Here is a 12,500-nt window from a genome sequence, read left to right as displayed (position 1 = left end):
CTATTAATATTTATATTATCATTATTATAATTACTACTACGATTATTATAATAATTCTTGTCATTATTGTTATTATTATCATTATCATGATTATCATTAATATCATTATCATGATTATCATAAATATCATCATTATCACTATCATTATCGTTATCATTAATATCATTGATGTTATTATCACCATTATGATTACCATTATCAACATTATTTTTATCTTAATCAATATCGTTATTATTATCATTATTATCATTATCATCATTATTATTATTACTATTATTATTAGCATTATTATCACTGATATTATTATTAGTATTAGCAGTGTCATCATCGTTATCATCATCATTATTACTACCATCATCATTATCATTAGCACATCTATCAGTATTATCCTTACCACTACCATTTCCATTCTTATCAGCACTGCTATTGCCATTCCCACTTCCCACTCTAAACATCAAACGGTTTCTCTCTCCCTCCTTTCGCGTTATCGCTACCTATCTACGCTCCCACAAGTTCTAATCGCACGCTGTTCCTTTTTTTGCCGATTCTCATGCATTGCAAGCGGGCGCGACAGAATCAACATACGCGGGGAAGCTCAACACGTGCGTTTCCACTGTCCCTTGTTCTTGGCCCCTTGTTCTTGATTCCTTGTTCTTGGCCCCTTGCTCTTGATTCTTTGTTCTTGGTCCCTTGTTCTTGATTCCTTGTTCTTGGCCCCTTGTTCTTGATTCCTTGTTCTTGATTCCTTGTTCTTGGCCCCTTGTTCTTGATTCCTTGTTCTTGATTCCTTGTTCTTGGCCCCTTGTTCTTGATTCCTTGTTCTTGGCCCCTTGTTCTTGATTCCTTGTTCTTGGTCCCTTGTTCTTGTCTCTTGTTCTTGGCCCCTTGTTCTTGATTCCTTGTTCTTGGTCCCTTGTTCTTGATTCCTTGTTCTTGGCCCCTTGTTCTTGATTCCTTGTTCTTGGCCCCTTGTTCTTGATTCCTTGTTCTTGGCCCCTTGTTCTTGATTCCTTGTTCTTGATTCCTTGTTCTTGATTCCTTGTTCTTGGCCCCTTGTTCTTGGTCCCTTGTTCTTGTCTCTTGTTCTTGGCCCCTTGTTCTTGATTCCTTGTTCTTGGCCCCTTGTTCTTGATTCCTTGTTCTTGGCCCCTTGTTCTTGATTCCTTGTTCTTGGTCCCTTGTTCTTGTCTCTTGTTCTTGGGCCCTTGTTCTTGTCTCTTGTTCTTGGTCCCTTGCTCTTGATTCTTTGTTCTTGGTCCCTTGTTCTTGATTCCTTGTTTTTAGTCCCTTGTTCTTGTCTCTTCTTCTTGGTCCCTTGTTCTTGTCTCTTCTTCTTGGTCCCTTGTTCTTGTCTCCTTGTTCTTGTCTCCTTGTCCTTGGTCCCTTGTTCTTGTCTCCTTGTTCTTGACCCCTTGTTCTTGTCTCCTTGTCCTTGGTTCCTTGTTCTTGTCTCCTTGTTTTTGGTCCCTTGTTCTTGTCTCTTCTTCTTGGTCCCTTGTTCTTGTCTCCTTGTTCTTGGCCCCTTGTTCTTGCCTCTTCTTCTTGGTCCCTTGTTCTTGATTCTTTGTTTTTGGTCCCTTGTTCTTGTCTCCTCCTTGATTCCTTGTTCATGGTCCCATGTTCTTGGCCCCTTGTTTTTAGCCCCTTCTTGATTCCTTGTTCATGGTCCCTTGTTCTTGTCTCTTGTTCTTGGTCCCTTGTTCTTATTCCTTGATCTAGGTCCCTTGTTCTTGATTCCTTGTTCTTGTTCGATCTTGTGTCTTTGTGTATCAGTTTCTTGTTCTCATGTTTCGTTTCGTGGGTTTGCTTCACCGGTTCGAATAACTATCCAAATGAGATGTTCTGCAGCCATCTTATTATTATAATTTTTTGTATTTGTTTGTTTCTACACATTTCCAGTATGAGGGAGAAGTTGGATGCTGATAACGAGAAGGAGCACATGAGAGAAAGAAGAAAAGAAAAGATAATAATGATAATAATAAGAGGGAGAGGGAGAGGGAGAGGGAGAGGGAGAGGAGAGGAGAGGACATGAGAAAAAGGAAAAGAAGCAAATGAGAGGAAATAGATACAAAGATAAATAGAGATGGATAGATGGATAAATAGATCGAGAGAGAAGAAAAACGTATGAATCAAGTGTGACACAAACACCTTAAAATGTCAAGAAATATAACACCAGATATCGGATACGTTAAACAACCAATAAATAATCGGATCGTAAATAGGCCTACTCAAATAAGGCAATTGAATTGACAAAGAGATAAATGACTAAATGAATAGAGGAATTACTGAATAAATAGGCAGGTAAATGAATAAATAGAGGGAATAATAATCAAACCAAATATTTTGACTTGAATTCACTCAATTTTGCAAGTAAAAGAAAAAAACTTTTCACATGTGCGGGTTTGTTTGGATTCATATTATGATACAATAATTTTCTGCATCGCGAACTTACACGGAAAGTATCCTCTAACAAGAGAGAGGCGAACACGCGAGCTCTTTTCGGAGGCAGCTTTCGAGGACAAGTGAAGTGCAACGCTGCTTGCCTTCGAATGCTTGCTCATTCTCGCAATCCCTTGCTTGGCGATGCACTTATTAATTAACTTATTAGAAGGCTCTGCGAGGAAAATAATGTATTCGTTTGTCTATGTATTTGTTCGTACACACACACACACATTCAAACACACACATACACACACACGCACACACACACACACACACATACACACATATATACATGTATGTATGAATGTATATACATCTGTGCGTGTGTGTGTACTCATATGTTTAGATATCTATTTATTTATCTATTTATTTGTATATGCACACACACGCAAAACATTTACACCCCCCATCTCAACATCCAACCCCCTTCCCCCATCCAAAACCCACCCCACACACCCAAACAGCAACCCACAAACAAAGCCACCAAAAGGCCCATACACACAAAAACAAACAAAAAAACAAACAAAAACAAAAAACACGAAGAAAGTTCCCCCGCACAGCGTCCTCCTCGTCGTCGCGTGTTCCTTGCACAAAGGTGACGTGCAATTGCAACTCTCGCAGCCACGTCCTTTCAAGATGTGGAATTGAATTTCATGTGCGCTGTGCTTGTCTCTCCTGAAGTCTGATGGGCGTCAGTCAGATGGTGATAATAGCAATAACAGTAATGATAATGATAATGGTAATATTAATAACAATAATAACGATAATAGTTATGATAGTAATAATAATAATAATAATAATAATAATAATAATAATAATAATAATAATAATAATAATAATAATAATAATAATAATAATAATAATAATAACAACAATGATAATGATAATGGTAATATTAATAACAATAATAATGATAATAGTTATGATAGTAATAACACTAATAATAATAATAATAATAATGATAATAATAATAATAATAATAATAATAATAATAATAATAATAATAATAATAATAATGATAATAATGATAATAATAATAATAATAATAATGATAATAATAATAATAATAATAATAACGATAATGATAATAATGATAATAATAGTGGTAACAATAATGATATTGATGACAATAATGATTATAACTATAATAATGATAATAATATTGATATTGAAAACAGCAATACAATAAAGATGATAATGATGATAAGAATTCTATTGAGAATGGTAATAATAACGATAATAGTAGTAGTAATGATAAAAAATATAAATGATTATAATGATAACAAAAATGATAGTGATAATAATTTGATGATAACACTAACAATGATAATAATATCAATACTATTAAAAACAATAATAATGACGATAACAGCTATGATGAGACTACTGCTACTTCTATACTACTATTGGTATTAATGATAGCGATAGCACGGATAGTTATGTTAATAATAATAATAATAATAAAAAAAGTAATAATAGCAATAGAAATAAAGTAGAAATAATTGTCACCATTACCGTAGTTCTTATCGCAATAATTTATCCCAATTGCTAGAAATAATTAAGAGGTTACGTGCATTTCATTCACAAACAAACAAAATCTCACGTATTGCATATGTCCTTAATATGTTGGCACCAAAATAACAGATGTTCTTGCGTTATCTCATCCTCCCTCCTTCCCCTTCCTCATTTCTCCCTCACACCTTCTCCCTTCCCTCCCCTCTCCCTCCTTCCACTTCCCTCAACCCTATTCCTCCCCTCTCATCTTCCCTTCCCCTTCTCTTACCGTTTTCTACTCCCCCCCCTCTGTCCCTCCTCTCACCCCCTCCATTCCCCCTCACTTCTACAATCCACATCCACTTCCCCCTCCCTCCGTCCCTCCTCTTTTCCCTTCTTTCCCCTTCCCCTCCACACCACCTCCCCCGTCCCTCCTCCCCTCCCCTAACACCCTTCTCTCCTCCCTCCTCTTTCTTCCCACAACCAATATTCTCATTACAAATAATCCTTTTTAGAAATTTCGAAATATATTCCAAGAAGAAGCCAATCGCGAACGGCCGCTGAATACAAAAAAAGGCAAAGAAAAAGAAAAATATGAAAAGCGGGCGGAAGGGAGGGGGGGGAGGGGGGAGACCGTCAAGGGGATACGGAATTAAACATAATTCGCTCACGAGGGGTGTCTACGTTAAAAAGGCGTGAAGCTAGATTTATGCATAAAATTTCAGATTTCATTCCTTAAATGTTGTTGTTCGCATTGTTATCATCATTAAGTATCGCTATTAACATAAATATCTATCATCATCGTTATCATTATCATCATTACCTCTAGTGTTATCATCTTTACTAATCCATTACTTTTGTTATCGTAATCATTTTTATTACTGTTATCATTATTATTATTGTTATTATTATTATTATCATCATTAGTATTATCATTATATTATTATTATTATTATTATTATTATTATTATTATTATTATTATTACGAGTAATAGTAGTAGTACAGTACTATCATCATTATTGCTATTATCAACATTATTAATCCTGTTACTATTACCATCATCATCACTACGATAATGATGACGAACATTTATCATTATTGTTATTATTGTAATAATTGTTATCGTTATCATCATCATTAATATCATTACTATCATTATAATCATTGTCGCTACCATCATCGTTATTATTATCATTGTTATTATTATTATCATCATCATCATCATTAGGAGTAGTAGTAGTAGTAGAGATAGTGGTAATGGTAGTAGCAATAATATTACTACTATCATCATTATTGGTAACACCATTATACTGATAACAGTAAGGATAGTGATAAGGACAGATATATTACCACCTCTATTACCACTACTAGAAATGATGTTAATAGTGATAATGATGATAATGATAATAATAATGATAATAAAATAATGAGGATAATGATAATAATGATAAAAAATAATGATAGAAATAATCATTATGATAATGATAATAACAATAATGATTATAATTATAATGAAAATAATATATATATATTAATAAAAGTAATGCTAATAATAACAATGTCAATAATAACAATGATACTACTACTACTACTTCTACTGCTATTTAATGATAGCCGTAATAATGCTGAGAACTATAATGATTCTATAGAAAAGGGTAATGCTAATGACAATGATAACAAAAAACATGGTGAGAATGAGAATTGATAATGATACTATCGATAATGACAATAATAATAAAGATAATGAAAACAATGACTCAACTACTGCTTCAACCCTCAAGTCGAAGCATAACATTATCCTTAACAAAACAACAACAACTACAAGCCATTTTCCTAACAAACAATGACAAGAACAGAAAGATCCAAAGAAGGAAAATAGGCCTAGAAGGGGTTATGACGTATTAAACGTAACAAAGACACGCACAAATGCCTGGTAATCTTGTCATAGGCCTACGGTATGTACGTGTGTTGTAATATAAGCTTTCAACTCTCACTAAATTAAAAAAGTTTTAATTTCTCTCCATTAAAACTCGGAACGATCTTTTCTTCCGACTCAACGCACAACCATTTTGTTTTCATTTTTCAAAAATATATTTCCTTTTTTTTGCCGGGGGAGGGGTAGCTTTCACCTTGTTTTGTTTTTGTTTTTCCTTCCTGAATCAGGTATAAAAAAATTGTTTTCCAAAATGTTCTTTCATTCTTTTTTTCTCTCTCCCTCCCTATTTCTCTCTTTCGCTATTTATCTATGTCTCTATATGTCTATCTATTTTGTTACATATATGGCTATCTATCTATTTATTTTGTTACATATATGGCTATCTATCTATCTACATATCTATCTATCTTCTTATATATATATATATATATATATATATATATATATATATATATATATATTTATATTCATTTATGTGTGTGTGCATGTGCGTGTGCGTGTGCGTGTGCGTGTGCGTGTGCGTGTGCGTGTGCATGTGCGTTTGCGTGTCTATATATATATATATATATATATATATATATATATATATATATATATATATAAATATATATATATATATATATATATATATATATATATATATATATATAAATATATATATATATATATATATATATATATATATATATATATATATATATATATATATATATATAGACACAAACACACACACACACACATGTATGACTAAAGACCTCGAGAGGCCCACCAATTCCCTGAGGAGGAAAAGCCATGTGTCGCGGGCGAATGATTCCCTCACACGTCGCAGGAGCGGCCAAATAACCAGCGAAATTAAGAAAATCACATTAAGCGTTTATGCTTTAAGTGTGTGCGAGATCTAACGCCGAAAAGTTGAGTCAATTCGAAGAAGGAAAAAGTCTGGGGAATAATTGAACTAACTTCAGAAAATCTAAAAGCTAGAGAGTTAGTTACAGTAGACTTGCTTGGTGGACTTATTTTTGCAGCATGCTTTACTTATTCCATTTTTTTTTAAATTTCGGTTTTGAGGTAATGAGTGATTTCATTCTTGTTTCAACTATGTGTGTATTCGTCTTTCCACTGGTTTAATTTTAATGTTTTAATGTCAATCTAATTGTCATTGTTTTCTTATAATAATAATAATAATAATAATGATAATAGTAATAATAATAATAATTATCATTATTGTTACCATAATTATCATTATCCATATCATCATTATCGTCATCACTGATATCACTGTCATCATTATTATCATTATCATGATTATCACCATCCTTGTTATCAGTTATATTATTATAATCATCACTATTACCATCGTTATCTTTACTAGTGTTATTGTTATTATTATCATTCTGATCATTACCATTATCATTCGCATTACTATTATCATCATCATGCTCATTATTAATTCAAATTAATGTTCCACGAATTATAAGTCCGTGAAAATGCTACACTCAAATATTACCCTAATTAAACGCTGTCCTTAATAAGAAATTGGGAATGCCATTTGCCCATATCAAAGCAAAATTCCATTCTTATTAAATATTGTGATCAAACTGAAAAATGAAAGCTTTGACAATTTCGATTCGTACATCTGGCATTTGATGTGTGTGAAATGTATAGATATTAGAAGTTTTGTCTTTGATGATTATTTTTGTTATTACCATTAACATCATCACTTCATCACATCACCATTTATCTGCATCGTTTTTCTTATCGTTATCATCATCACCGTTATTATATCATTATTATAATAATGTTATTACTACGATCATTATTATTGTTATTATTGATGTTATCATCATTATCATTATTATTATTGTCGTTATTATTATGATCATTATTATTATTACTATTATCTTTATCACCCATGTTCCTGTTGTTATTGTCATTATTATCATTATTACTATTATCATCTTCGTTAATGTTATTTTTTATTGTTGTTATTGTTATCATTATTATTGTTACTATCTTTAATATAATTATTACTATTATCATTATCATTATCACCACCATTAGTGTTATTATCATTATCACTATTATCATTGTTGTTGTTATTGTTACAATTGTTATTACTGTTATTGCCATTGTTACCCTCATTATCATCATTATCACTTAGTATCATGAAAGGTTCCATGCTTATTCAAACACAGCAACTAATCTTACAGAAATCTATCGTTGGATCTTCTATTTTGTGTTGTTATTTTTGTATCGTATAAGGTATCAATATAGTTCGAACGCTATCTTACGCACAGCATATTTTTACCGAAAATTTGCCTGAATTGAAATGAAATCATTTGAAGTGTTTTAGAATTAAGCAGAAAAATGTGATATTTCATGAGTTTTTTTTGATGGGAGAAAAGAATATCCTACTAGTAAAATATTAAAGATAAGAAAAGATATCTCTCGCTCTTACTGATCATTGAATGTAAGGAATTAAGAAACTATTTGCACAAGGTATGATATGCATGTATGTGTGTTGACTGTGTTTGACTATGTTTCCACTTTCGAGGAAAAGGAGAAAGTTTGAGAATTTACAGCTTAGAGGGAACTGTTTTATTCAATGTCTGTAATCGCATATTTCCGGAGAATTATACTTACACACACACACACACACACACACGTACACACACACACACACACACACACACACACACACACACACACAAATGCCGGGAATCTAGTAATCAAGTATTCATACACTTTGCTATCAATCCCCAATTCATCTCTAACAAATCCAAATAAACACGAGGTATAAAAATTTACTACGCCCAACAAACAAACAAAAACAAAACGCAATTACACACAACACGCTATCAAAAAGATTTATACACAAAAAAATAAAAATAAAACAACAACAGCAAACAAAAACCCACAGAAATATAACCCCCGTAATGCCACTACCATTTCATCATCACACACAACAACAACAACAACAATAAAAGCAACAAAAAAGAAACTCCAGAACGTTCAATCACAGCCTCTAAGATACCCTCTCACATGAGTCTTAATTCCCCCTCATAACGCAAGAGAATAGTAATCAAAATAGCCCCTAAGTTATCAAGGAAGGTCGATTCACCGAAAAGGAAACAGGGACTTGGAGGATGTATGTTTAATTAGAACTGTCGGGAAGCCGGGACAGGGGGGGGGGGGATGGAGGAGAGGAGGGAGGGGAGGAGGGAGGGGAGGGGTGGGAAGGGAAGGGAAAAGGAGAGGAAGGAGGGCGATGAAGACGAGGAGAAGGAGGTATGTGGAGGAGAAGAAGTGTGAGGAGGAGTATGAGTATGAGGAGGAGGAGGAGGAGACCGTGGAGGAGAAAGTGGAGGAGAAAGTGGAGGAGGAGGAGGGGGAGGAGGAGGAGGAGGAGGAGGAGGAGGAGGAGAAGAAGAAGAAGAAGAAGAAGAAGAAGAAGAAGAAGAAGAAGAAGAAGAAAAAGAAGAGGAGGAGGAGAAGAGGCGAATGAATGAGGAAGAAGAGGAGGAGGGACGAACAAAAAAGGAAGAGGGATGAATGAAAGAGGAGGAAGAAAAGGAGAAGGAAACAATGAAGAGGAGGAGGGACACATAAAGGTGAAAGAGCAGAAGGATGGATGAATGAAAGAAGTGGAAGAGTGTGGAAGAATAAAAAAAAAAGAATCTGTAGCGAAGAGGAAAACGCATTCAACAGAAAGGAACGGTACACGAACATGGAGGAAAGGGAGAGGGAGAATGAGAACGTTAGGGGGAAGGAGACAGAGGGAGAGGAGACAGAGGGAGGGGAAAAGGGGGGGAAGAAAAACAGTCTTGAGGGGAGGCCTGCGGTTACGAGACGGAGGGACGAGGCGGGTGAGTAGAGCTGCACAGAAGGGGAGCGAGATTGTGGTTGGGAAACCTTACTCCTGGCGGAAAGGGAAGGGAGGTTGTGCTGTGTGTTTGGCTGAGCGATAGAGAGCGGCTGCGGACGAGGGGAAGAGGGGAGAGAGGGAGAGAGAGGAGGAGGAGGAGGAGAAGGAGGAGGAGGTAGAAGGGAGAGAGAGGAGGAGGAAGTAGAAGGGAGAGAGAGGAGGAGGGGGAGGAGGAGGAGGAGGAGGTAGAAGGGAGAGAGAGGAGGAGGAGGTGGGAGGGAGAGAGAGAGAGAGAGAGAGAGAGAGAGAGAGAGAGAGAGAGAGAGGGAGGGAGGGAGAGAGAGAGAGAGAGAGAGAGAGAGAGAGAGAGAGAGAGAGAGAGAGAGAGAGAGGAAGAGGAGCCGGAAGGGAGAGAGAGGTGGGGGGGGGAAGGGAGAAAGGGAGAGTTGGAGGGAGGGAGGAAGGGAGGGAGAAAGAATGAGAGATCGAGCGAGCAAGAGAGAAAGAGAGAAAAAGAACATAAGGAAAGAAGAGAGAAAGAGAAAAGGGATAAACAAAGAGAAAGAGAGAGAGAGAGAGAGAGAGAGAGAGAGAGAGAGAGAGAGAGAGAGAGAGAGAGAGAGAGAGAGAGAGAGAGAGAGAGAGAGAGAGAGAAAGAGAGGGAGAGAGAGAGAGAGAGAGAGAGAGAGAGAGAGAGAGAGAGAGAGAGAGAGAGAGAGAGAGAGAGAGAGAGAGAGAGAGTTGAGAATGGGGATGGGAAAAATATTTAAAAACAGAATGACACAGATCAATGAAAACATAAACACATAGACAGATGCATAAATATCCAAATAGGTGGTAAAGCAGAAATAAGATTTGAGAAGATAAAAAAAAACACACTGAAATGGCGACTGTATAAAAGTGTAACGTCAATACACACGTGCTACCCGTATCCCATAAAAGAAAAAGAAGAAGAAAATAAACATGAAATATTTATTCAGCTTCCCCCCAAAAATAAAATCCAAAGAGAAAGGAAGAGAAAATGAAGAATAAAAAAAACAACAACAACCGAACCCAACCATCTATTTCCCGTGAAAAAAAAAAAAAAACGAGAGAAAATCTGCAAGACTCGGGTACTCACGCAATACGCTGAGGGTGACGTTGGCAGCCACAGCGGTACCGAGGCCGTTGTCAGCGTCACAGGTGAACACGTGGCCGTTGTCCTCACCGCGGGGCCGCACCTCCAGCTCCGACCTGGGGGAGCGGGCGGGGGGAGGGGGGAGACTTGTTAGTAAAGGCGGTGGAAAGGGTGGGTTAAGTGGGTTAGGGTGGGTTGAAGTGGGGATGCGGGGGGGAGGGGGACTGGAAGATGGAGGAGACAAGTTCTCTGTAGAACACACATACAAACACACACACACACACACACACACACACACACACACACACACATATATATATATATATATATATATATATATATATATATATATATATATATATATATATATATATATATATATATATATATATATATATATATATTTATATATATATATATACTTATATGTGTATATATATACACACACACACACACACACACACCCACACACACACACACACACATATATATATATATATATATATATATATATATATATATATATATATATATATATATATACATATATATATATATATATATATATATATATATATATATATATATATATATATATATACTTATATGTGTATATATATACACACACACACACACACACACACACACATATATAGGTGTGTGTGTGCGTGTCTGTGCGTGCGAGAGAGGAGCAGCCCTGGCGAAGAATGCGACCGCCAGCTAACGCAACGAGGCGATCGGGTGGAGCGTCCGCGTATCCTCAGCAACTTCTCGTGAAATTCAGACCACACTCGGAGACAAAAAAGCTGAGCCTCGATGAATGCCTCGGTACCTTTCCTCCTTTCCGTCCGTCTTGTAAAGGAAAACTTTTCCCCCGAATGTCCCTTGTGGGTTGTTTATTTGAGAGTTGACAGGAAAAGTTTGTCCTCAGAAATACAACTTGGGCAAACCGCATATAAGCAAGTGATCCTACTTTGAAGGGAAGATGGGACGAGAGAAAACAATTCCCGTCCCTTTGCTTCTAACAATAGGAAGCGAAATGGGCAGGAGTTTGTCTTTCGGAGTCTCCTGCGCCCGCTCGGCCCCCCCGCCCTCCCCGGCGAGGCGGCGGTAATTGAATCGGCGGAGGCGCGGCTTGCAAGTGCGTTGTTTCAGTACTCGCCGTCTCTGCCGTGCAAGTTGAATGCAGCCGTCGCCTCGAGGCTAACCGTATTGGATAACAAAGATTAGGAATAACACCAACTTGTCGGCCGTAAAAGCTACAACTTTCTTGATGTCCGCGCCCATTCTGGCCAGGGAGGCTGTCAGTGGCCGTAAAGACGAAAGCACCTTCGAATGGGCGCTGAGGATGCTCTGGCTCGGGAGATGAAACCCGTCTTGCAGGCGAGTGATATCTCGTGTCGTTACTTCATGGGTGATAAAGGCGAGGGTAATGTGTTGATGGGCGCGCATGATATGCGTGCATGATCATATCCGGGCGGTTGAGATTTTATTCGGCAGCCAGTCTGTTGTTCGAGCGCGGCGCTCGTCCTGTCAGTTAGCGAGGAAGTTAAATCCGGCGCGATGGCTTAACTACCGCTTGGTCATGATTAATGGGACGTTTTATGGCGTTGCAGGACGCGACTGGTTTTAAAAGACTTGTTAC

The 12,500-nt window shown here is 36.7% G+C and overlaps 1 protein-coding gene across 1 annotated transcript in view; it reads right to left on the bottom strand.

The window, feature by feature from the left end:
• Positions 1 to 12,500, bottom strand: part of LOC113816916 (nephrin) — a 336,838-nt gene that overhangs the window by 67,300 nt on the left and 257,038 nt on the right. The window contains exon 12 of the mRNA XM_070127458.1: positions 10,859 to 10,971. Within this exon, the coding sequence (XP_069983559.1) occupies positions 10,859 to 10,971 (113 nt within the window). The remainder of the gene's footprint in view (positions 1 to 10,858; positions 10,972 to 12,500) is intronic.

Source organism: Penaeus vannamei, chromosome 11 (genome assembly GCF_042767895.1).
Source record: "Penaeus vannamei isolate JL-2024 chromosome 11, ASM4276789v1, whole genome shotgun sequence".
NCBI lineage: Eukaryota > Metazoa > Arthropoda > Malacostraca > Decapoda > Penaeidae > Penaeus > Penaeus vannamei.
The sequence above is the reverse complement of the archived record's forward strand: the minus strand, read 5'-3'. Positions and strand labels throughout refer to the sequence as shown.